We start from the raw sequence: 27,760 nt of genomic DNA, 5'->3' as shown, positions 1-27,760 counted from the left end.
AATGCCTGTCTTGGAGTTTTGGTGTTGGAGTTTGTTTTTCTGGAATGCTGACAGATAATTCATTTATAAGGCATGGGAGCAGAACAACCATTTTATGTGTTACCTTATGTACTAAAAGTAAAGAATCTTGATATTAATAAATATGCCATTATCTCCTCAAGCTTCATGGCAACTGACAGTTTAGAATTATCTCTCCCTCCCCCCTCCCCCATGGTATCACAAAACACAACGCAATAATTCAATAGAAATAAAAGCACTGTAATATATATAAACTATATAAATGAAACACCAGTTTTCTTCATTTGCATCTTGATATCTTCTCAAAGAAATTTCATTGCTTTTTCAGTTCTTGTAGTTCAGGTAGCACTATCAAAAAATGCAAGTAATGTATTTTGATCATAGCTTCCTAAAATTTCCAGGAGCAAAGGAACTTTGGTTTTCACATTTGTACCTTTGAACTTAAATTTGTCTATGAACAAATCAGTAATCATACCTGAAAAATAAAATATAAAAACATTAATTGATCAAAATTAGAAAACAACAATTTCATATACTACTGCAAATGTTTAATAAAGAACAGAAACCATGGGAGGTACTAATTTTATGAATGATCCATAAAATATAGGTCATGTGGAATATTCTAATGAAATATAGTTGTAGATCAGAAATCTTAACAAACAGAATATAGAAAGAAATCTGGTAAGGTTTTCATTTTCTTCAACATATTGTGCATTCTACCCAATATTTTCACATTTCTGTGTTTTACTGTGTAGTCAAGTTTTCATGTATATTTATATTAAATATATAACTAGCTCATTATATAGGTATCTTCTACTTCAGTATTCAATATGTCCAAAGACACTTGAGAGACCTGTTCCAAGCATAGAAATAAACAGTGATCCCTAGGTCTGGAATATTTCAAACAAGTATTTATATTAATTTTAATGCATTAAATTATAATTATATATAATTTTTCTATTAAATATAAAGCACTTCTATATACACTGCTCAAAAAAAATAAAGGGAACACTTAACACAATGTAACTCCAAGTCAATCACACTTCTGTGAAATCAAACTGCCCACTTAGGTAGCAACACTGATTGACAATCAATGTCACATGCTGTTGTGCAAATGGAATAGACAACAGGTGGAAAGCATAGATAGTTAGCAAGACATCCCCAATAAAGGAGTGGTTCTGCAGGTGGTGACCACAGACCACTTCTCAGTTCCTATGCTTTCTGGCTGATGGTTTGGTCACTTTTGAATGCTGGCGGTGCTTTCACTGGCGGTGCTTTCACGTAGCATGAGACGGAGTCTACAGCCCACACAAGTGGCTCGGGTAGTGCAGCTCATCCAGCATGGCACATCAATGCGATCTGTGGCAAGAAGGTTTGCTGTGTCTGTCAGTGTAGTGTCCAGAGCATGGAGGCGCTACTAGGAGACAGGCCAGTACATCAGGAGACGTGGAGGCCCTAGGAGGGCAACAACCCAGTATCAGGACCGCTACCTCCACCTTTGTGCAAGGAGGGACAGGAGGAGCCCTGCAAAATGACCTCCAGCGGGCCACAAATGTGCATGTGGCTGCTCAAACGGTCAGAAACAGACTCCATGAGGGCCCGACGTCCACAGGTGGGGGTTGTGCTTACAACCCAACACCGTGCAGGACGTTTGGCATTTGCCAGAGAACATCAAGATTGGCAAATTTGCCACTGGCGTCCTGTGCTCTTCACAGGTGAAAGTAGGTTCACACTGAGCACATGTGACAGACGTGACAGGGTCTGGAGACGCCGTGGAGAACGTTCTGCTGCCTGCAACATCCTCCAACATGACCGGTTGGCAGTGGGTCAGTAATGGTGTGGGGTGGCATTTCTTTAGGGGGCCGCACAGCCCTCCATGTGCTCGCCAGAGGTAGCCTGACTGCCATTAGGTACCGAGATGAGATCCTCAGACCCCTTGTGAAACCATATATGCTGGTGCGGTTGGTCCTGGGTTCCTCCCAATGCAAGACAATGCTAGACCTCATGTGGCTGGAGTGTGTCAGCAGTTCCTGCAAGACGAAGGCATTGATGCTATGGACTGGCCCACCCGTTCCCAGACCTAAATCCAATTGAGCACATCTGGGACATCATGTCTCGCTCCATCCACCAATGCCACATTGCACCACAGACTCTCCAGGAGTTGGGGATGCTTTAGTCCAGGTGTGGGAGGAGATCCCTCAGGAGACCATCCACCACCTCATCAGGAGCATGCCCAGGCGTTGTAGGGAGGTCATACAGGCACGTGGAGGCCACACACACTACTGAGCCTCATTTTGACTTGTTTTAAGGGCATTACATCAAAGTTGGATCAGCCTGTAGTGTTCTTTTCCATTTTAATTTTGAGTGTAACTCCAAATCCAGACCTCCATGGGTTGCTAAATTTGGTTTCCATTGATAATTTTTGTGTGATTTTGTTGTCAGCACATTCAACTATGTAATGAACAAAGTAATTAATAAGAATATTTCATTCAGATCTAGGATATCTTATTTTTGTGTTCCCTTTATTTTTTTGAGCAGTGTATAATATCCACCACTTAACTATTTCCAGCCTTGCCTTTAACATAAAACATTTGCATTGTGTGTTTTTAATGTTAAAGGCTCTAAAACATCTTTCATCAAAGGGAAACAAATATTCAACAAGAATGACACATTTGTTTTCCCAGAAGCCATCACTTGCTAAAACAAGAAGTAATAGTAGAAAAACGTTAGTGAACCAACCATAAAGTCTTTCAAGAGATGTTGGCTGTTTCTTGTGTTCTATGAGTAGCTGATCTGACTCTTCCAAAATATTGCGGTATTCTGGAATCAGGAAATCCATATTACCTTCATGAGCCTGCAATTCCTTAATCAGATAATAATAAAACGTTAAGACAGTTAAAGAAGTTCAACTAAAATATGCAATAGTTGCAAGGTTATACACATATGGATGCAATTAAGAATCCAGATTATGCATTATAGATAATATATAATATATAGATTATAGAGAACTGCCAACAGTTCAGCATTTCGAGTCTCACTGGCTCAAGACTGACTCAGCCTTCCAAGGTTGGTAAAATGAGAACCCAGATTGTTATGGGCAAGAATAAGATGAATGGATTAAAACATTACAATGTATTTATAATCAAACAATTGCAAATATGGGGGGAGGGGATCCTTGATGCTCTCTGAGCTTCCTTGTTTTCTTGCAGACATTTCATTACCCTCGCTGGGTAACATCATTGCTGTTTGCTGTTAGTTTATATTCTTGTGTCCTGCCTGTCTGTGTGAGTGGGGGGTGATCTTAGAGATTCTTTGGTTGGGCTGTTTACTGATGGCTCTTTGGCAGTTCCTTGATTGGGGTATTGCTTAATTGACTGATGGTCTGAAGTTAACCTTGGAGTTAATCTATGCTGATCTGAGTGCTGATTACTGGTGGAGGGGTGCTGCAGATTTTTTCAATTGCTTTTTACTTGTAATTCAATATCATTCTTTGCTAATAATTATCTTTTGCTAGTTACTGGTCAGAACACAATTATGGTAGTAATATTTGAAACTGGAATATATGGTATTAATTCTGACTATTGTTTGCTCACTGACCACAATATTGTCTGTTCTGATTTGAACCAGTTCTCCAGGTAAAAACAGTCCTTCTATAGGGATAATTTTAATTGCAAGGACAACTTGGAATTTTGTGTATATAAAAGCACATATTCTATTATTTATTGTTACTGCATTATTGAATTCTAATTTGTTCAGATATCATGACTAGTTGCATATTAATGGTTATTCCCCAGGAGAACACCTATCCTAAAACAAACTGATGCTGGAACTGAACAGATCTATTTAATATTCCAGTTTAAGGAATGATCAAACTATACCTTATCAACAATAGTGTTTAATATATTATCTGATTATAATTTTTATAAATTGTCCAAAGCTATTGGATGGCATATAAATCTATGGAATAGATAATTCCTATAGTTTTGAAAACAATTAATGAACATGTAACACAATAGAAAAGACTACACAACAAACAAGCAACTATCAACTAATCTATTAAAGACTTACTTTTAAAGCATCTATTAGTTCAACTTTTTTAGCCAACATCAACTGGTACTCTAATTTTGGATGGATAAGGTTTAATGTATGATTCACAGATGCTTCATCCATATCTAAAAGAAGACCAACAAGAAAAAAACTCAATAGCTACTGGTATATATTTTATGTACAGAATGAAATCATAAAATGTAAAAAAATAATCCTTACCACATGATATATTGAGATTAATTTTCCTTTTAGTGGCTTCTTTAGAGAGTACATCCTTGAGAATGGATATTGTGGATATATTGTCAGATTTGAAATAACCCTCACCTTTCCTAAGTGAACAATATAACACCCATTTAAAATAAAGATTCTTGCAGAATGATTGTACCTAATTCTAAACTAATACTTTAAAATATTTCTAAACTAATACTTTTTTATTATTTTTTAATATTTTTATGAGTTGGCTAACATTAATTAAATAGTTTGGTCCCTAATTTAAATATTTCCCAATTGAGAAGTTTTAGATAAATTTCAAAATGTTATAACTCTTCAAACAAGTTTGATTAAACATCAATTTTTAATTCATCTGTTTAGGATTGAAGCATACTTCCTTTTAAAAAGATAGTGTGTTTCAATAGTTGTTTCATTTTACCTGTAAGTACATTCAAGCTGAGTATCCAAAAAAGTGTTCTGAAAGTAGAAGCTGACACTCTCTCCCACTGGTGTCTTTTCAGGAACTTCAGGCAAACAAAATACAATCCAGGAATGAACTTCAGCAAAACTGAACTGTCCTTTGAGAGTCAATGTATTCATGGGTCTGGATAACAAGAAAATGAAATAAACACAGAGTAAGATCTTTAAAATCATTAAAAGAAAGTCTGCTTCATTAACAAGGACAGATGTAAGTCATTCAAGTCATTGGCTCAGAAAATTGCTTTCAGTGCCAGAATGAGATCAGAATCATGCCTGTAATTTTTACATGTGGACGCTAAGCACATTTATGCAGAAAAACTTAAATTAAAATCAGTAAGTTTTTTTTAGATTTTAAAGATTTTAAATTATAATATCTTTCGAAAGTCTTCACTTCAGTACCCTTATTCAAACTAACTTGCAGTTTAGATTCAATGTGCAACAACTCTAAAACAATACCTATCATGATCAAGGCAATGTGTCCTCTGATGAAGTGACAGAGGCTTAATCTGATACTGCCGAACTTGACAAGTTTTGGGTTGAACTCTTGGAATGACATATGCTTGCAGAGTTCCATAGCGACCTTCAATTGATAGAATCTGTTCAAGAAACATAGAGTATAAATGTATTATATCCTTATGATTTATATTGACTGTTTCCTAGTATGATTTGATTGCTTACTTGTACCCTATGACTATCATTAAGTGTCGTACCTTATGATTCTTGACGAATGTATCATTTCTTTTTATGTATACTGAGAGCACATGCACCAAGACAGATTCTTTGTATGCCTAATCACACTTAGCCAATAAAGAATTCATTCATTCATCTGAATTTAGCTTAACATCCAAAACTTGTAGTTGTATATAAAAAAATCAATCTAAAAATAGTTTAGAATATTAATATAATGTCCTGTTATTTGGTGATATTCATTATATTTTAAAACTTGTAACTAAGGATAGCAATTCACCAGCTACAATGCTATTCTGTCTATTTAGAAATTAGAAGTCTCAATGAACTCACTGGAAATTACATTAATCCTAATTTAAGATTTAACGAAACAGTGCTTAAAGACTACCGTGTCATATTTAGAGTGTGTTTCAATTGATATATTAAATTAATATGTGAAAAATTCATGTTTCCTTATATAGTGCTATATTGTGCCTATTTGATAAAAATGTCTGAAACTATACTGATACATAGATATACTATGATCACACTACAGTATTAGATTGACAAAGTGCATGCATATCATGTTACACTATTTTAAAAAAGATTTTTAGAATTTATATTTCTACTTAAAAGTGAAAAAAATTATATGATCTTTAGATACAATTATAATGCACATTAATTTTTTCTTACTTATTATATTCTATTCTATTCTATTGCTGCCAAAGAAAATATACTATTTCATGAATTTATAAAATTTTGGAGTTCTATTCCAATAGTTTTAAACTTCGCCTATTATTTAAAACATTTCATCTTTAAATGAAATAATTATGTCATTCTACTTTAACCAGTTTTCATCTAATTCGTTACTTACTATATATTGAAACTGATATCAACACAACTGCCTTCTTGAAAAATATTTCATTTAGATGTACAAAAAAGAGATCTAAGAACTATTGAATTCAAGCAGCCTGTATTAAGCCAATAAGCCTCTACAAAAGAACTAGTCATTTGAAAATAGGAAGATGACAATTAATTCCATCTGAATGAAATAGGGAGGGTTAATTAACTTTCAAAGGTCAACTTATAGATCATTTTTATGCATGGCATCTACTTATGTCACATTAATATTGAATATTTAAAAATTAGTACATAAATTACATAAATACTAAAATAAAAATATAACTTCTCATCTGTATTTTTCAGGATTACTGCTGCTCTGTTCTGAATATGCTTTGAAATTTGCAGTTCTGTTAATAGAGTCAGTTATCTTGTTTAAATCATTACCTTAAGTTCTATTCGGGTGGTATGTACTTGACACCGATAAGTAGCAAGGAGGAAGTTACCATTTGGCTGTGAAAAATTTATAGTTGGACAGGTAATTTAGAAACTAGAATAGAGACTCAAAATTGTTCTACTATGAAGATAAACATTTAGTATAAGCATTAAAAAGTCAATTTAAATTGTGTTAACTATCAAACAACTTGAGAACATTTACTAACGTCAATTTTCTTTTTAAAGAAGAAATTTAATAAGTCAATAATAACTCAACTGTTATGTGCCTTAAAAGCATTCTTATTAAAAACAAAAATTATTCAAATTGATTAACAACTTTACTTTCAAGTAGATTTGAAAGCCAAAATCTGGTTAACTTCATTGAATTAAACTGCACGTACCTCAGATTCACAGTCGGTAAAACTGACCACAGCTGAATTTTTATCCACATCCTTTAGGTCTATAGGAACATCACACTATAGTGACAAATAGTACCAAATTGAAGGACAGTTGAATATTTAGGTAGCTCAATTGTCTTTTTATATAACAATTAAGATACTTGTAAACCTTACAGTAAAAAGATGTCATTGTCTAAAAAAGGAGCTGCTCTTAAGCTTGTTTCACACTTTGCTATCTTTTTAATTATGTCAAATATTTCAAAACATTAATCATTAATAGATATTGATTCCATGAAGTAATTAGTATATGATGTGACTCAACAGTTATGTACATTACAATATGTACATTTTTTTACTACAAGAGCATGACAAACTGTCAGAAATGAAAGGAAAAAAAAAGAAGAAGCTCATGTCACATGTGATTGACTAATCCTTACTCCTGCAAGTATTATTTAAAATCTGGCACTCACTTCATTATTCTCTTAAAATAATGTATGTTTTTTCTGTGTCTCTTAAAATAAAGTATGGATTCATGAGAATATGTTAGTTAAGCAGGGCTGAAACTGAAGGGAAAAATTCAAAGTTAAGTGTATCAGTTAAGTGAGATAGCATTTAATAACACAGTAATTTAGTTTAAATCTATCAATTCTAGGACGTCCGGTGAAGATGGCCAACTGACAATATATCCAGGGAAAGTCCCTGGAAGGGTTTTTTTCTAGATGGTCGCTTTTTCAACTTACTAATAAAAGAAATACCGGCATTCTTTTAATTTAGGTAGGGGGAGTCCTAGAATCACTCCACAAGATTCTCTATACAGCAACGGTCTGCAAGTAGCTTCAGGAGTTGTGCTTCAGAGTGAGCTGGTGAGTTGTTCAGCTGGCAGGCACAGCTGCAATCACTTTATTGTTGAAAAAGCCATTTTGAAATTTATTTTTCAAATGGACAATAAGTTGTGCCTTTAATTTCTTAATCACTTATAGGGATTATTATCTTTATTAAATTAAAAGAGGCTCTCTTCAGCCATAGCCTGTTACTCTTTTTGGAATATTTCAGCCATTTTCAGAACTTTTTATTGTTAAGCGAGAAAAAGAGTTGCTGAAAGCAAGCTAAAATAAGGAAGCATGGAGTATCTTTTTTTAACTTTGATGGAGTAACATAAGGGTAGAAAGTTGTGGTTTTATTTTACTATTTTTAAGTAATTTGTAGCTTGGATTTGCCTTATTGTGGGTAGTTAAAAACTTTCTAATTTTTATGAACTCGGGCCAGCAATTCTTAAACGACTTATTTAAAAAACTACTCTTTGATCACAAGAGGACATTAAGAAGATGGAGCAGGGATTTGAGCAAATTATTAGAGATGTGCTTGAAAAATTATTAAATAAAACTCTTCACATTATTCAATTATGTTATAAGGATATTATAAAAACTACTCAAACTACTTTCAAGACGCAATTATGTATAGAAAGTTATCAAACCACTGAGGTAATTTCATAAGTAGTTAATAATGTAAAAGATGCAATTACAACTGTGAAATACAAATCTGACACCAAGCTTTATTATGATGATGATTTTAAGTGTCCCAGCACAATTGAGAAAAAAATTATAATTACTTGATAGACATTCCAGAGAAGAAAAAAAGATTTTATTTTATGAAGATAAGATGGAAGGAGTGACTTAAATTTAATATTAAATTTAATTGGAGTTAGGATGGATTTTTACCAATCTGATATATGTAATAGAAAGAAATTTATAATGCTCAAGTAATTTCTAAAGTTTGTAAAATATTGCAAATGCATTTGAAAGTATCTATGTTAAGAGGATGTTAAATAAAGAGGTATTAGAATTAATTCATTTTATAAATACTTTTAAAGAAACGTTTAGTTTTAAAATGGATGTAAAAAGTATTTTTTCTTTAAGGTTAGAGAATCTGAAAAAGTACAGTAAATTTTGCTAATATAAATTATAATAACCTATAAAGATTAATAAGTGCAAATAGAAATATATATTTTTCACAGTAAAGAAAAAAAGGATGCTTAAATTGATTCCTTTATTCAAAGAAAACAACATATCTATATTTGGATTAGAAAACTGCATCTGGATTTTGTGCTTGTGATGAAAAAAATGAAACTGACTTTGCTTTTGCTGATGAGATAATGGCTAGAATATATATTATTGTATCAAAGTAAAAGTTGAGGTTGTAAATGTCAGAAATCAACACTTTTTCCCCATCTACCTTACACTTTCCCTTTTTCCCATTCCCTAGTTCCCATTATTTATTTATTTATTTTGTATTTCATACTCTGATAAGCTAATAAAATTTTTGAACTTGAAAAAAACTATCCATTTCAATCTGATTTTCTATATTTCAGTTTTTGTCAGAATACATATCTGTCCTAATTCCATCCAAGTATAACCCTCAGAGAAAAACTGGATAATATTAGGAATTCATCTACTTTAAATATAAATAAGTATCCAGTTGCAAGGATATATTAAGTTTCTATAAACAGAATCTTACCTGTAACAAGACAATATCAATTGCTGCCTGGACTTCTAAAACAAGGCTGTAGCTGGCATCATCTTTGTTTAATGCAAATTTATCATTTATACTGAATGTTGGGACTGCTGAAACAGCAGTGCTAGACTGAGAAGACTGCTGGTATTTTTCACGTTCTTGAAGTACTTTCATCTGTAACTGTTCCAATTCATTCCTATGACAACACAATAATTAGCAAACATAAAATTACTATATATTTGTGTATGTGTGCATGTTTATGTGCATGAGAAAGGGAGAAAGAAAGAGAAGAGAGAAACAAGGTAAAATGGTGCCACTTAGAATAAAGCTGCCTAGAATAGTTCCATGAAGAGATAACAACAAATAAATTTAACAAATAATAATATCATCAAACATCCACATCTGCCTTTCTCAGGCCTTGGAAAGGACACAATAGGTAGGCAAAAATGTCAAATCCAGTCTGAACATCTGGCTGTGCAATGGACCATAATAATGGAAATAAACCCATTAATATTAAAATTATAAACAGCAGAATTCTGTCCTGGAAATATATAATAGATTTTAAATATATAATAGATTTTAAATGCTGGAATTATATTTTCTTAATATTGCACAAATAAAAGTGCTATTAAAAACCATCTGTTTAATTCAGTAGCCTACTGAAAGCCTCTCATAACTTCTTATAGCAGCTTTATTTTAAACCACAATCTGATCCTATGGTAATTTCAGCAATTCCAACTATAACATTGAATCTGCTAGGCTGGTCAAGTAATTTAGGGACAATCTACTGCAATTTCTCCTTTATTCCTTTATGAGATCCATTTATGAGGTGTGAGCCAGAGAGAGAACTTTTCTTGGTTGTCTCTATTTTATGGAATATTCTCTGCCTGTGCTTACTCTAAAAGTCTTTAAAAATTGTCCAGAACACTATTATTTCGTGTTGATTCTAAATAAATGGTGACTTTGATGTTCTGTTTTCTAATTATTTATTTCAATTCTTATTTTTAATTCATTGTTTTAGACTTCATTGTACCCCACACAGAAAAGTGGGGTAAAATAAATATTAAAATGCATTAAAAACAATACTGTAATTGAAATTGGAGGTAAAAAATAGTACATCAAAGTCACTGTTTATTTAGTCTTTAACTTTCAATGACATTGGGATCTGAATTTCCATTGGCAAACAATGCAGCTATAAAGCACAATTATATCACTTAACAATGGCAACCCCTGCAGTACCAGTTGCCAAATCCCATGGTTCCAACAAACAAGTCAGAGAGAAAGCTGACAGGAAGTTGAAATTTTGCTAGGATGCACAAGGATACACTAGGCTGTGTTTGCACTATATTTAAACTGGGGAATTCTGACCTAATGTTATTCTAGGAAATTAAGCCAGCTATATGACAGGAAGCAAATCTGGTTATAATGTGCATAATAACTTCATAACTATGTTAATTTAACTTGTATTGATTGTGCAGGCCATTAAATATTACCAGATAGATAAAGTGTGTTATAAAATCTATTTTATTCTCAAAAAACAGGTCTCCTGCATTTTTTTAACCAAAAAAATAAAGTGATGCAAAACAATTATTGAAAGTTTAATAACAAATTATCACAAACATTTGGCTGGCCATTTACAAGGCAACTAAGTAGCAAGTATATAATTAGATTGCACCAACATAAAACAACTCAAAATGTGTGCCACATTAAGGCAAAATTATTACCTCAGGATCATTTTTGCAGTTTCACAAAATTGTTACATTACCTTAAGGACAAAACTTTATTCTGCACTTCATGATTCATCTTTAATTCATCTAATCCACATTCTCCGTGAATAGGTTCTGTAGTTAATCCAGACACCCATCCTAAAAGATGAATATATTTTTAGATTTCAGGTTCCTATTGTTATGCAAAATTTTAGGCATTTCTACTCAAACTCTATGAATCCATAAGTTTAAAAAACTGTCTATATTTTGCCAGCTAACAATGTTTTATTTTATTTATTTATTAATATGATGCTGCCCGCATCACCATAAGTCATATGCTGGATAAGAAGCATTGTTAAGCATTGTAGAAATTCAAGACTGGAAGATGAAGAAAACATCTGCTAGAACTGAAATGCTCTACAAAGAGAACTCTCACATTATTGAAAATGGCCTTCAGAAAAGGTCCATCTCATACAATACTTCTTATACAGACTAACAATGATTTGCATAGCAAAGTTGCCAGAATAAACCTTCTATGATTTCTATGAAAATCATATTTAAAGTAGGCAAAAGAAAACCTTTGTATGCCTGAAGCTATGGGAACAAAGCACTCTGGACTGATGAAATATGTAAAAATTGAACTTTTTAGTAACAAACTACATAACACATTTGAAGATGGCAAACATGTTTTGGAAAGTCAACATGTCCTAAAAGTTAATGTTCCAAATCACTGAAGAAATTAAAGCTGAAAAGTGATTAGACATTTAAACAAAATAGCGACCTAGCATACTGGCAAAACAATGGAGAAAAGAAAAACAAGATTTTGAAATGGCCTTCACAGTAGTCAGCCTGAATTATTTTTAAGGACCTGGGGATATCTCACATCTATAGTAAATGCAGGGAGACCTAAAAATATTTCTCAACTATAGGAGTTATAGAGTGAAAGAAAAATTTCCAAAGAAAGAATCTAGTTTAAACACAGCCAAAATGAATTTACAATGAACTGACTGAATAGGTGTCCAAAAAAGAGTTAGGCAATATATGTAATTTATGTTATATAATATGTAATTTATGGTATATATGTAATTTATGGAATATATGTTATTTTTGTAATATTATTTTATTCTTCTTAAATTGAAATTAAACTGAAAAACTCTAGAAGTAAAAGTAAAATTAACCTGAAAATGTTGACGTTACAATCTCATCATAGCCCTCTTTTCCAACACAGCCACCTTGGATGGATGTGACACTCTCCGACAAAGCCTAAAACAACAAACAAGAACTTTTAACATATATTTACTTTTCCATGCTGTTTAAAATCTTACAAAATAATACTGAAAAACTCTCAGATTTCAAAAAAGTTGAAAAAGCAGATAGCAAGAAAGTCTACCTAACACAAAACACTTGTAATTACTTATAAAATACTTATAAAAATGAAGGGAAGACAATTGAATAAAATTGAAAACATGATTTTAATCCCTCTTACATTTGAAAAGGATTGCATAAAATAGGCATAATCTGCTTTTTGTTATATTGTCTTTATTGTGTATTCTTTCTCTACATTTCTCTCATATAAATCTATGGCACTTCTGCATCTAGATTTACAATTTTAGTTGCCACTTTAAAAAAAGGAAATACAGGTAGTCATCAACTTATGACCACAATTGAGCTCAAAATTTCGGTTGCTAAGTTTTTGTTAAGTGAGTTATGCCCCATTTTTCAACCTTGCTTGCCACTGTCGTTATGTGAATCAGTGCAGGTGTTAAGTCAGTAACACAGTTTTAAAGTGAATCCGGCTTCCCCATTGAATTTGCTTATCAGAAGGTCAGAAAAGGTGATCACAGGACCCCAGGACACTGCGACCATTGTAAGTATGAACCGGTTGCTAAGCATCTGAATTTTGATCATATGACTACGGAGATGCTGCAATGGTTGTAAGTGTGAAAAATGGCCATAAGTCACTTTGTTTCCAGTGCTGTTGTATTTTTGCATGGTCACTAATGGACTGTTGTAAGTAAAGGACAACCTGTAACGGAGTCTAAAAAGGTGCAGAAATAGGCAATCAAAAGGACTGGGGTTTTTAAACATCTAGGATTTTTGAGAAAAGAAAAAAAAAGGCAGTTGAAAGAAAACATGACTAACACAATTTGTAAACAGACATGAAAGGGTGCTAGTTGACTATTACGGGAAACAAAATGCAGGACAGAGATGGGCTTTGCCTTGATCCAACAGAGGTATATTTATATTCTTCTAAATTCACATAAACCAGGATCCTTGCTAAAACTAAATAGGTCAGTTGAGTGCTTTGATTGAGAATAACCAGTAAACCTCAGGTATATTAGCTTGAATTCTATGCTTGAATATAAATATAAGAAAATACCCTATCTCCAATTATTTCCAGAAAGCATGACACATTACCACTTATTTTTTCTTATTTATTTAATCAGGTTTTAACTCATTCTTAAGATTAAAGTCTCCTCCAAATGACTTAAAAAACACTTCTCACTGTTTGGAATGAAAAGTCAGAATTGGGAATGGGGAGGTGAGGAAAGAGAGAGGAAGAGAGAGAGAGAGAAAGGATTTCCTAACAATTTGACAGTCATTTTACATGATTTAATTCATACAAATACTTGAAACAAGGCAATTGAATTATTTAGGAAAATAGTATATAAATTGCCTTACTTGAATTGAAATAATAGATTTACACAATATACTTACATATTCATATTTGAAAACAGGGTTCTTTTCAGTTTCAAATTTATAGATCTCTAATATTCCATCATCTCTACCAATGAGCAATTCTTTAACCCCATCTCCCAAAATGTCAAAACTATCCATACATAAGATGCCTGACAAAAAAATAAACAGGTTATCTATGTCTTATAATTTCATCTGTTATACTTAACTAGCAGATAGATAGATAGATAGATAGATAGATAGATAGATAGATAGATAGATAGATAGATAGATAGATAGATAGATAAAAATAACTGTCTACATGGCTCTGGAATGAAATAAATTTCTCACAGGAGTTATATTTTAATCAAGTTATAAATAGAATAAGTGCCACCATTATATAACCTTTAAATATCAACTTCATAGAAAATAGTTATTTATATTTGTCATAATAAGTTATATTATATTAGATACTAGATAAGGCCTATAATTTTGCTAAATTTCAAACCAATTTGATTGAAAATTCTACAAAAATAGCAGTGAAAAATGATAGAATCTTATGTACAGTATTTTCTGTTTTTATTCCTATTTTTAAATAATACATTTTTTTATCAAATTATACTAAAAACTGTTAGGAAAACAACAAATAACACTTACCACCTCTTTTTTTCTCATTTCCAATTTTCCACTTTTCTATTGGAGAAATGCCAGTAATCTGTACCAAGCCAATTTTGCCATCAGATGTCCCAAACAAAACTTCTTCACCAGAGTCACCTAGAAATATAAATTAAAACTATTATTAGAATAATCATTGAGTAGAATTCCATTCAGTGGATTCCAAAAATTTTAATTTGTTTTATTAAAGTTTTACAAAATAAAAAAACCCACTTTGCTTCATTTTATTTATTTATTTATTTATTTATTTGATTTGTCAATTGTTTACAAGATAATAAGTACAAGTGTATACATAGTTGTGAATATATGAAATGGGTACATATAAGAAAAATAAAAGAAGAATAAGAGAAATAATAGGACAGGGACGGTAGGCACGTTGGTGCGCTTATGCACGCCCCCTACAGACCTCTTAGGAAAGGGGTGAGGTCAATAGTAGACAGTCTAAGGTTAAAGTTTTTGGGGTTTGGGGAAGAGACTACAGAGTCGGGTAGAGTATTCCAGACATTGACCACTCTATTGCTGAAGTCGTATTTCCTGCAATCAAGTTTGGTGCGGTTTACTTTGAGTTTGTATCTGTTGTGTGCTCTTGTGTTGTTATGGTTAAAGCTGAAGTATTCATTGACAGGTAGGACATTGCAATGTATGATTTTATATACCATGCTTAAGTCGGACCGAAGACGCGGCGTAATTCGAGGTTTTCTAGTTTTAGAATTTCGAGTCTGGTGGCATAAGGTATTCTACAGCGGGTAGAAGAGTGGAGAACTCTTCTTGTGAAATACTTCTGGACTTTCTCAATTGTGTTAATATCACATACGTGATAAGGATTCCAGACTGATGAACTGTATTCGAGTATTGGTCTAGCAAATGTTTTGTATGCTCTGGTTAGTAGTGAGATATTACCAGAGAAAAAGCAACGTAGGATTAGGTTAACAACTCTTAATGCCTTTTTGGCTATGTAGTTGCAGTGAGCTCTAGCACTTAGATCATTAGAGGTGAGTATTCCCAGGTCCTTTACAGAGCTTGGGTCATCAACAAGATCTTGACTATTCAGCTTGTATTTTATTTTCTGATTTTTTTTACCAATATATAAGACAGAGCATTTATTTGTTGAGATTTGGAGTTGCCATATGTTAGACCATTCAGATACATAGTCTAGATCTTTTTGTAGGGTAGTAGTATTGTCTGTGGTATTGAACAGCTTTACATCATCAGCGAAGAGAACGCAATTGCTCTTGATATGATCACAAAGGTCGTTTATGTAGATTATGAAGAGAGTTGGTCCTAGAACACTGCCTTGGGGAACACCACTATTGACAGGTACTGGATTTGATAGGGCGTTCCCAATTTTGACCATTTGTTGTCTGTTTGACAGGAATGCTTCTATCCAGTTATTCAGTTGTCCAGAGATACCATAAGATTTTATTTTTAGGAGTAGTTTGTCGTGTACCACTGAATCAAAGGCTTTGCAGAAGTCTATGTAGATTGCGTCTATTGCTTTGCCCTGGTCGAGTTGTGTAGTCCATATGTTTTTGCAGTGTAAGAGTTGCAGATTACAGGATAGTTTTTTTCTGAAACCAAATTGTTTATTGGAGAGTAGGTTGTTTGTCTCTAAATGGAGGATGATGGATTGGTTAATAATTGATTCCATGACTTTACAGGTGACGCAGCATAAGGAGATTGGTCTGTAATTTTCAACTAGGCTTGGGTCTCCCTTTTTTGAAGATGGGGATGACTGTGGCTTGTAACCATAGGTTGGGCAAGGAGCTGGTTCTGAAAGATTTTTCAAAGATTATGCTTAGAGGTTTGGCTATGGCAGCGGATAGTTTTCTTAAGAAGTAGGCACATATTCCATCCGGTCCAATAGATAGAGATGGTTTTAGGTTGCGTAGTGCTTTTTCAACGTTGTCTACTGTAAAATCGATATGTATTAGATCGTTATTGTTGTCTGTGGTACGGCTAGGAAACATTGGGCATGATCCATTACTGTTTACAAACACTGAGCCGAAGAATGTGTTAAAGATGTTGGCTTTAATGGTGTCGTCGCTGCAGTCTTTACCATCAGGTCCTATCAAGGGAGGGATGGACCTTGAGTCTTTTAGTTTGTTGTTTACAAAATTGTAAAAAGCACGGGTGGAATTGGTGCTTAGAAGGTTTTCCTCTTGTTTAATGTGGTAATTGGTGCATTCGGTCTTTATCTGGTGGCATAAATTTTTGTATCGGTTTTTGAAATTAGCAACGTGACCAGATTTGTTTTTCCGCCAGAGTGATCTCTTTTTGGATTGAAGTTTCCTTATTGATATGGGTAATCTGCTTTTTTGTTTTGTTTTTGGAGTTGTTGTTGGAACATATAGTTTGATGACTCTTTTGACTTCAAGTAAAAATATGTTGTAATGGTCTTCAACAGTATTGCATCCAGTGAATAGAGATTGCCAATCGAGGGATTCATTTCCATCATTTTTATATAAAATGGATCAGAATAATTCTATATTATAGAAAATACATATGATAGTATGTGAAGTTATTAAAACAATTTATGAAAATCAGATTCATCATTTTAATAACATTTAAAAGACTTTTAAACATTCTACTTACCACCATTTCCATTGTTCAAGGCCAGAACAGCAGGTGGACCTGGAACTTCCATTTCATATAGTAAATCTGAACCCTCAAAAAAAATGAAATGGAGATAATGTTACTTATAATCCTTAACATTTAATTTTAATTTAGAAGATATATAAAGGATTTCTTTTTAATTTCAAAACTGCATTTCTGCTTTTTGAATGGAATGAAAACTGGAGTTCTGATTGTCAACTGCATTCCCCTTTTAAACTTACCGTATTTGCCGGCGTATAAGACGACTTTTTTGCCCTGAAAAAGATGCCTCCAATTGGGGGGGTCGTCTTATACGCCGGGTCGATCTTATACGCCGGCAAATAGTAATTGGGAAGCACTGCGGCTGCCCGCGGCTGAGGCACTTTTGCGCACCGTGGAAAGCGAATCCCGTGAAGCCGAAAGGAGCAGCCAGCCTTCTCCCAGCTCCCAAGGAAGCGAGGCTCGCACCGCCCGAGCTCCCGCTGAGGTATCCGGCTGGGGTTGTCAGGAGTTGTTACCGCTGGCGCGGCTCCGCGCAGCTCCAGTCCAGCGTTGCGCCGGGAAGGGAAAGGCAAAAGCCGCGGCTCTTCCTTTTGCCTTTCCTTCCCGAGGCAACGCTGGACTGGAGCCGCGCCAGCGGCAACAACTCCTGACAGCTCCAGCCGGATACCTCAGCGGAGCCCGGGCGGTGCGAGCCTCGTTTCCTGGGAGCTGGGAGAAGGCTGGCTGCTCCTTCGGCTTCACGGGATTCGTTTCCACGGTAGACAAAAATGCCTCAAAAAAAAAAAAGTGCAAAAGTGGAAGGCGTGCGGAAGAGGGGGCGAGTATATAACAAACTATATTTTGAGTGGAAATGTTGGGGGGTCGTCTTATACGCCGGGTCGTCTTATACGCCGGCATATACGGTAAGATATTTAAAATCCACTAGGACCTGAATTACAGGCTGTCCTATTTCCTCCTGAGCTCTGATATATACATTACTAGTAGAACTGCTAAACTGATAGACAAGACAGTTCATCTAAGAATACATTATTCCGAACAGATCAGAATATTGTGGAAAACCAATACATTTATCTGAATGTTGGTTCTTTGTATTTAGCAGATATGTATTTTACTACTGTATTTTTGCCTATTAACTTTCTTTCTTTTGCCTATTAACCCTAACCCTCACTTTCTGGAAATAGACTTTGTATAGTACCTTTATTTTTTAAATATGATTGTAAGACTAATCAATCAATAACTATCTAAACTACCAAATTATCAAAAACTGGAGCCTAATTTCATCCCAACACATACATTTACTCCAAACTAGACTGCAGACCCAATCAAAGAACAAATGATTTCTGAGCTGCTCCAAAATATAAAATTAAGTACCTGCAGTTCAGTTAAGCTTTTTTGTAGTTTCACTCCTTAAATTACTGCCTAAAACAGAATTTCCAGAATCAGGAAATCTTTCAAATTCTTCTTCTCAAAACTAATTTAGTATTTTCTACCAATCCCTGCAGACAAAGAACTACAGTAGCATTAAATTTGCTGCTCCTAACATTCATCCCTATCCTTTCAACTTACAGAGAGCTGTACAATTACCCCCAAATAAATAATAATAGTAATCTTTCATAAAAAACTTACCAGAATAGCTTCAAGCAGATAAAATTTCCTTGCAAATGATTGTATACAATTATTGATATGAATGAACAGATGAACAGTCTTCTGTTTCACTGTACTAACTAACCTTTTAACTGTAATAAATAATGGTTACTACTAATAAATCAGGTTTCAATAATGGCAACAAACAAAGAAGGTTTACCTGCAAAACTCTAAGAACTCTATCTTGACATGCTAATACCGGTATAATGCAAGACAGTTTATCTGGTGGAAGACAGAGAACATCGTTGATTTTATCCCCTGATAGATAATAGTGCTGATCCTTACAGTCACAGTAATGGTTATAAATGTAGCTTGCACCAAGAAAGAGATCTGATCCAGATATATACCTAAAATAATAATAGCATTGTAATTAAAACTTTCAAAAAAGGTAAAGCACTAATTTGGGAACATTATAATTTGTTAAATATTCATACACTTAGAATCAACATAACAATCAGGGGTGGGATTCAAATTTTTTAACAACCGGGGCATGGCTTAGTTGATGGATGTGGCTTGGTGGTCACGTGACTGGGTGGGCGTGGCCAACTCAATGTCACATATGTCGAGGAGTACTTCTCCTTACCCGGCCTTTCATGACAGTGAAGATACTGCAACGGCCATGTGAAAGATGGTCATAAGTCATTTTTTTCAGTGCCATTATAACTTTGAATGGTCACTAAATGAACTGTTGTAAGTCAAGGATTACCTGTACAAAAGTACAAAAAGCTTCTTTGCTTATAAAAAGCTGCCCTAAATACCAATCATTAGATTAAAAATACCTGCAAGCCGGAGTTACAAATCAGTGCCAGAGCACCTTGAGGAATTAAAATAGTTAAAATGCAATGATAACTATCACCAACCAACTCTTGCTCATAAAGTGAAACCCTTTAGCAGAGAGGTCATTTAAGCTCTCCAGAAAGAGCATGTACAGGAGAACCAATCCTTAGATCCATTTGCACCACTTAAACATACCAGCTCACCTCACAAGATATCCTAAAAAAATCATCCAGATTTAAGGAAAGGTCACACGCCGCGCAGAAAGACAGTAAAAAAAACAGTAACAAGCTTGCATCCTGCCTCCTGGAAGTACACCCCAAAAGGACAGTGCCAGATACTACTAAAGCAGTGCAAGAAGACCCTTCCCCAGATAGAAAAGGAAAGCGTGGCAGGACAAAATTCAAACACAATACAAATAATTAAATCAACAGTAGCTGTTGCTTGTTAAACCAATTACCAGAACAAATAGAAAAGGAACTAGCCAGATTTCTCAACCCAGTTTCTTTTCAGGAACAGAAATTAACCTTTTTCCTTCCAAACAAAGCTGAATAGGGAAAATTATCCCATCAATAAACACAGGTATAAACATAACCAAGCAGAGAATTAAACTTCACCAAAAACCAGTTTTAGACCAAAACTCAGAAAGGGTATGTAAACTTATGTTTGAATGTCAATCTTTCTAGCTAGCCAAGAAGTCTTGCTGAATGTCACTCATCTTGGTTCCTTGTCATTAAAAGCTTCTTTCAGGCAGCTCTGCTTCATTATTCAATTATTTCTTCAAAGTGCTGATCCTGGCTGGAAGAAGTTGAACAGGGGAATATTTCCTCCCAACAGCAGTGTAAAAAGCTTAAAACAACACTTCCCCTTTAAGAAAGTACCAACAAAGAAAAAAAAAACTCCTTAGGAGACAGTAAGTCTAGGCATACTGCCAAGAATGTAATAATGGTGGGGAAAAAACAAAAGGAAATTTCTTCCAACAACTGTTTCTCCAACTGCTTAGAAAGTTAACAATAGATTCTAGCAAATAGGTGAGAACCAGCAGAATCCCACCCGATAACAATCCAGTAAGAAATCCATTTATTTTTTCCTCTGAAAATTTTGTTTTTATATTTTTGTAACAATTCTCTGAATATTAGTAAATATGGTGCAAGTACTTTTGCAAGTTTAGGAACCTTTTTAAAATGTTCCTCTTATGGGTGACAAAGAGAGCGTTCTTTATAATACGCAAGTGAAGTTTGCAGCATGATGGTTTAATTATATGGATTTTCTTTTGGTCTATATGTGAGTTTCAGTCATTTTTAAATTAAATATAGTAAGTAACTAAGCACCATTAAGTCAATGTTTTATATACACACATAGCTTTGATGTTTTCAGTGAGGTTGGTGTTAAACGAAAGAAACTGTTTCCCTTTTTTTGTGAAACCTCGAACCTCAGAACCAGCAGCCACAAAAATTTTCTCTTGAAGAGTATTAAGGGCACCTCCCAGTTCTAGTCTTGCAATCTTTTCTCCTGGCAAAGTCTTGAATACTGGCTAAAATACAAAAAATAAAGTATATTCTGTATCATTACAAAATAAAGGTTCATAGGATTTGATTCACAGAAAATATAGGTATTTCTTTTTACTGTCATAGTGCATTTGAAAATGATCCTTCAAATTGGTTATCTTTATATTTACTTGACATTTTATAATAGTTACTTTATTTTGTTAATTTGTTTATTTATATAAATTAATAAACTTACGATAGCTTCTCCTTTTTTTATTCCAAAGCAGGTAATAACACCATCATGATCTCCAGTAACAACCTTTAAATAAGAGGATATGTATATACTATTGTTTTAAGAGCACAAAGGAAAACCAAACTTTTTGTTAGATGTATAATTTATACACTCGGATCTAGATTTGTTTTTCTCTTTTCTATTTGATTCTTCCTCTTAAAATGCTGTGTGATACTTTAAAATAATTCTCTTTTGTGAAACCATTTGAATGAAATGGGTGCAAATATAAAATATCACAGGCAAATATTCAAGGAGAGTAAATAGCCAATTAAATATAGTAAACCTGGAAGAATTAAAATAATGGGCAGAAGTGATATATTTGTACTTAAAGGATAAAAAAGAAAAGATATTATAGCTCTCGAGACTGGGGAAAAAGGACAAGTAGTTTATCTAGAAACTAGAGGAATAGTGTATAATGATGGATATTGTAGAAAAATCGTCAGGAAAATAATGGAATGGAATTAAGTTGATTCAAATTGTGCATGTACCACTAGACTGTTGTCAAAGGATATATGAGAAAAAAATATTATGTTGCATGACTTCTTGCCAAATTATATGTAAAAATATAGGAAAATTAAGAGGAAAACTTAAGAGTTTTAAACATAAGCAACATGAGATTAAATCACAAGATCATTATTTGTATTTTAGGATACTTCATACATAAAGTAGATAGAAATATTTTTTCTGGAGTTTCCGGTTTGTCGGCTTTGCGAGCGGCAGGGATTTGCGAAGCTGCGCGATCCCTGCCGCGCTAGCCGTTTTTTGGGGCTCCGACCCAGACAGGCACGGAGCTAGGCTGCCCTGCAGGGGCAGCTGAAGGTAGGGGATCCGGAGAAGGGTTTGGGGTGTTGCAGACCCCTCCCGGCCGGCAGAACCCCCTTTCACAGGGACGGTGCAGCGGCAGTCCGTAATGGCCGCCACAAAGAAGCTGGCAGCCGGGTAAGAATGCGCAGGAGGAAGTGGAGAAAGTGCTTGAGAGGAGAAAGTTTTCTTGGTTCCTAGGACTCTAAGACATATTTAACAAAATTCCTGAAAAGTATGACTTTCTGAATGATACCTTCGAGAAGAGGAAAAAAGCGGCAGTTTAATGGTGCTGAAAGGATAGCTTACCCTCTTTTTTTTTTACGGAATAAAAAGTGAATATTAAGAAACCTATTTTTTTTAGGTGAAAACTGGCTTTAAGCGATGAGTGGGAAAAGAGAGGACTAAAAAAAAAATATTTGTATGCTAAGACTTTGTTGGAGGAGATGCCTTAAGGATTGAAAGACTAAAATATATTGCAATAAGATTTTAAGAAACAGATTTGGACTTTCTTTTTCTCTAATTGATACTACCCAAGGAGGAGAGAGTGGGAACTCTGTCTTGGTTTGGACTGACTGATAACTTTGGGATTGTCTTATTTTTCCTTTGGAATATTCTGACTGTTGTAAGAGAAAAGAAAAGAAAAGATTTATAATGGCTTCTTCTATCGAGGAACTGAGAAAAGATTATGAGCAAGCAAAACAAAATGGTAAAGCTGGTTTGAAAGAAGCCTGCCTTTTTTTGGAAATGGCGTTCATTAACTATCAACAAACATTGCAACAGATGAAGACAGCAGAAGAAGAACAAAGAGAGGAAGCCATCTTTAATAAATCTCAGAACTCGACCAAGAGGGAAGGAAGAGGGAAAAGAAGAGAAATAAAGGACTTAAGATTTAAAAAACATTTAAGAAAGGGAAAAACAAGGTGCAAAATCAATATAAGGATGGTAAACAAAAGGGAAGAGGAATACGACAGAGAAAGGAAGCCAGTAAGGCAGAGGCTAGAAGAAGGGGGGCTAGAAAGGTTTGTTGGGAGAAGAAAGAAAGGGAAAAGGTGGAGAAAAAGCTACAAAGTTTTGAAATTAAATGGGAAAAAAGGAATTTTTTTTAGGGATAAAGGATAAGTATAATTTCTTCAAAGAGATTTTGCAAGGTACATAAGATGATATTGTAGTATTGTATCAGAAATAGAAAACTTAAATGGCTTGAGAGTTGATAAGAGATTAAAATGTTGAAATGTTAATAATGATTGGTTTGAAAATATAATATGAGGGGAGATTTAGAATATTAAACTTTAATTAAAGAGTTTAATAAGATTATGGTATTGATGTTATTATAAAACTTTCATTATAGTATTTTGTTTTTAATATTTAGATCTATTGTTTAACTATGTATTTAATTGTTTTGGATGTATTATTCAGTTAGAATGTACCAAGCAAAATCGGATTGGGTATTTTATAGATTAATTTGATTAATTTAGTGGGGAGATAGAAAGGCATCATACTCTGATTAGTGATTTCAGGAGAAATTTCTTTCTTTTTAAAAGGAATGAGACAAAGGTACAATAGAGAATGGACAAAAGATACAAATATAATGACTCAAATTAAGATGATTAATTAAGATAGAATTAAAAAGAATGAAATATGGGGAGAAGTTAATATAGAAGATTTAGAATGGTAAATAAAATAAGTAATGATATGTAAGATGAGTATGAATATAGTTGAAGTCCATGAAGAGAGAAATACCTGGGTCCAAGTTACTTTCCAAAAAGATTTTTTTTATGTTTTGTGTGTTGTGTATATATGTTTTTTTTTAGGGGGAGAATTAATGAAACCTTGCAGAAATATAGAAAGAGAATAATGGTAACTAAGTCAGAAAGAAATAGATGAAATAATAATAATAAAATGGAATAAGAGTAAACAGAAAGAAAGAGAAAATGGATAAGAGGTTTTTGTAGGTTTATATGGAAATGGCTTAAAATAGAATTATAGTTTATCTGACATGTTAAATTTATAATGGAAAAAGGTTTAAATATGTAATGGATAATGACGACTTGTGTGTTTTGAAAAAAATTAATAAAACTTGTTTTTTAAAAAAAAAAGAAATATTTTTTCTATACTATTTTTCTTTTTTAGAAAAAGGCACAATTTTTAAGTCTGATCTTTATGACATACAATTATTTTAATAAATACATTTCTATATAGTCTTGAGCTCCTGAACAAAGTATAGAATATGAATCAAATAAATAAATACCTTTTGTGTAGCTTTGCGTCCTGATGCAGGGAGCAACTTCATGGTTTTTTGAGATGTCACGCCCACCTAGTTGCAAATAAAAAATGTTAGTATTTATATTTGACGCATCCTTTTTAAAACCAATTTTCATTTATCAAAATGTGAGTACACTATATAGAGAAAAACAAATATTTAATTATTAAAATGCATGTTTTTCAACATGATACTGGCTTTCCAAAGTATCCATATAAAAAGAAAGCATGCATATGCTTTCTTTTTATATGTATACAGGCAGTCCTCAACTTAAAATCATTCATTTGGTGACAGTTTGGGCTACAATGGCACTGAAAAAAGTGACTTATGGCCATCTTTCATACTTACAACTTTGCACAATCCATGTGATCACATGATCAATATGTGGACGCTTGACAATTGGCATATATTTATGGCAGTTGCAGAGTATCAAGGTCATGTGATCACCTTTCACAATCTTCTGACAAGCAAAGGCAATGGGAAAGCCAGATTCACTTAGCAACTGTGTTACTAATTTAACAACTGCAGTGATATACATAACAATTAAGGCAAGAAAAGTCATAAAATGGGGAAAACTCACTTAACAATTGCCTTATTTAACAACAGAAATTCTACTTCCAATTGGGGTCGTAAGTTGAGGGCTACCTGTTTATGATACTAAATGGAAGAGTAAGAAATTATGATTCAATTGTAAGCATACTAAGTATTTTTTATTCCATTCAGTTGTGTCTGATTTTCGTCAGCTAACTGGACAAGTCCCTGCAGCTTTCTCTGCAAGGTTTTTCAAAAATGGCTTGCCATTATCTCCTTCCCAAGTCTGAGAGAAAGTAATTGGCCCAAAGTCACCTAACAGACCTAAGGTAGGATTAGAACTCAAAATATCCCAGTTTTTAGCTTGAAGCCATAACCACTACACCAAACTGGCTCCCTCTCTTTACCTGTTTTAATTTCAAAATACCCCAGCCTCAAAATATTTTACCTTGGAAATATTGCAAACTCAAAACTCTTCTAAATCTTTAAAGCAGTCAGTTCAAAATGATTTGAATATACTCATGAAGGGTAAGCCTCCCTGAAAACAATAGAATTTCATGGCAATTAGGCACAAATCTTTGGATCCACTTGCTCAAAGAGCAAGTAGCAACCATGGCTAGCTTTCTTTAGTGCACAAACTCCAGGTGGTATACTGTACAACCATACAAGCAAATTGCAAACAAAGTAACAAGAACACAGAATTTTGAGGGAGATCATGCCACAAGTCAGGTACCACATCTGAAAAAAATATGCTTTCTAAGTCTTGACAAATGACATTGTTTCAAGGAATAGAACTGAAGAGTGTCTCTTCTAATGGAACACGTGGAATACAACAAATAAACCAGTTCTATGTGCTAAAGAGCTTTACAAACACCTTGAATGGAATCCCACTGTAAGCATGTACACTCATATAGGTGTGTTAAATGAACATACTGAGGTTCCCTTAAAACTACTCATTCTGTTACATTTTGCACCAATTGCAGCCTCTAGGTCAGCGGTATCAAACCGGCAGCCTGCAAGCCAGATGTGTCACGTGCAGGCCACGCCCAACCCAATTCTGAGAAGGAAAAAAACGTTGCAAAATGTCATGTCATAGGAACATGACCCCACGAGTTTGACACCCTACTCTAGATGGTCTTCAAAGGCAACCCATGTAATATATACATTTACAGTAGTCCAACTGTGAGATGACTAAGGCATGAGCAGAGCCGCCTATTTTAGCAGTGATCACCATTAGCACACTAGAGTTAGCCACAACTATCACTTGTTCCTTTAGCAGGAGTTGCAGGTCCAAGAGGACCCTACCCTCAATTGTGAACTGGGTTTAAGTTAGGGAATGCTACTCAAGGAACAGGAAACAGGCCAAAAACCTAAGAATAAAATATAGAAATATAGAAATATGTAATAGTATTGAAAGAAAGTCAATTTTAATAAGTATGTTAATAGTTTTATGATGATACTAGAGTTACCAGATCTGAACTGCAGAAATATGAACACCTAGGAGATGGCAAGAAATAGGTCTGTATCTTGTTATTAGTAGTTATCTAGGCTTCTGCAGCCCAGATTTTTTAGCCCCAGTGATAAACAGGATACAAAACCTCATATCTTTCTGTATTTTTGGTATTCCCCTTTGGACTCAGATTCTGAAAATAAGAAATTAAATGTACTTGTTTAGTAATGGGGTTTGTGTCAAGACACAATATTCCAAGTTGAAAATATTCCAAACTGAAGCCAGGGTATCCCTGGCAGTCGGGAGGGTGGGCAAGCTGTGCAATACAGGTTTCAACCTTTGTGTGTGTGTGTGCACACACACGCACAACTGATACATGATAGAAGGAGCAGGGCTTTGATTACAAGCCACTAACTTGATTTGTTGACCTACCCACCCCCTTGACTGCTACTGCACATTATTTCATTTTATAATAAAGCCTCTGGTAAGGCCTATACTGGATTAGATGCATTCTTGGATGTTAAACTATGCCTTCTTTGCTTTGCAATATATTAGTTTCCCTTTGTTTTAATTAGAAGTTAGAAACAATTAAAATTAGATAATCATATTTCTCAAATTAGCACTTTTGGAAATTTTCCTCAAAGCTTTCTTACTAATAAAAAACTCCATGATGGAAGTTTAACTAACAAAAAAGATAAAAGGTAACTCTGCAGGTTATAAGTTAATTTTATACCCAAAAGATTGAAGAGCCATATTCACATCTCATTCTTCCCCCCACCCACTGGATTTATTTTATTAAACTATTCAAAAAAAGAATTCAGACTTCTCTTCCTGCAAATCATTTTGACAATTCCCAAGCAGGAATTGTCAAAACGGTGCCATCCAGATGGGTTGGACTACAACTCCATCTCCCGGCCAATATTGTCAATAGGTCAATCCTTTTGCGGGGCTTTTTGCGGGAAGGCTGCCATAGACGTACGAATAGGGGTGGTCTGCAGTAACAACTGCATAGAGAAGGAAGACTAAAAAAAGATGCTTCCGGGGGAGGGGGCGCAAAACAACCGACATCCGCCGTCAAAGGCATCGCGACCGCCCGCTGTACCTGCAGGTAATCTATCCGGTTCAGACTCAGTTCCATGGCAATGGGCAATGGGCAAGTTACCAAGGCTGGCTTCGGCTTCCTCTTTCCGCGGGCATCAGTATCGCAAAAGTTTAGGGCCTAAAACTATTCTCCGGTCCTCTCGTTACTATGGTGACGAAG

At 34.2% G+C, this 27,760-nt stretch overlaps 1 protein-coding gene across 1 annotated transcript; it reads right to left on the bottom strand.

The window, feature by feature from the left end:
* Window positions 1-237: 237 nt before the first annotated feature.
* On the bottom strand, window positions 238-27,760 carry BBS7 (Bardet-Biedl syndrome 7). The gene is made up of 19 exons (XM_026667057.2): window positions 27,602-27,760; window positions 24,507-24,572; window positions 21,419-21,481; window positions 21,034-21,209; window positions 19,062-19,248; window positions 17,255-17,327; window positions 14,645-14,761; window positions 14,030-14,160; window positions 12,490-12,574; window positions 11,371-11,470; window positions 9,609-9,801; window positions 7,098-7,172; window positions 6,709-6,774; window positions 5,212-5,351; window positions 4,715-4,879; window positions 4,285-4,394; window positions 4,087-4,190; window positions 2,758-2,881; window positions 238-493 (listed from the first exon to the last, which is right to left on the bottom strand). Exons 1-19 carry the CDS (start codon window positions 27,635-27,637, stop codon window positions 357-359), a joined length of 2,148 nt encoding a protein of 715 aa, XP_026522842.1. The 5' UTR covers window positions 27,638-27,760; the 3' UTR covers window positions 238-356.

Source organism: Notechis scutatus, chromosome 4 (genome assembly GCF_049901735.1).
Source record: "Notechis scutatus isolate UNSWTSFEM ecotype Mainland chromosome 4, rNotScu1.2, whole genome shotgun sequence".
NCBI lineage: Eukaryota > Metazoa > Chordata > Lepidosauria > Squamata > Elapidae > Notechis > Notechis scutatus.
The sequence above is the reverse complement of the archived record's forward strand: the minus strand, read 5'-3'. Positions and strand labels throughout refer to the sequence as shown.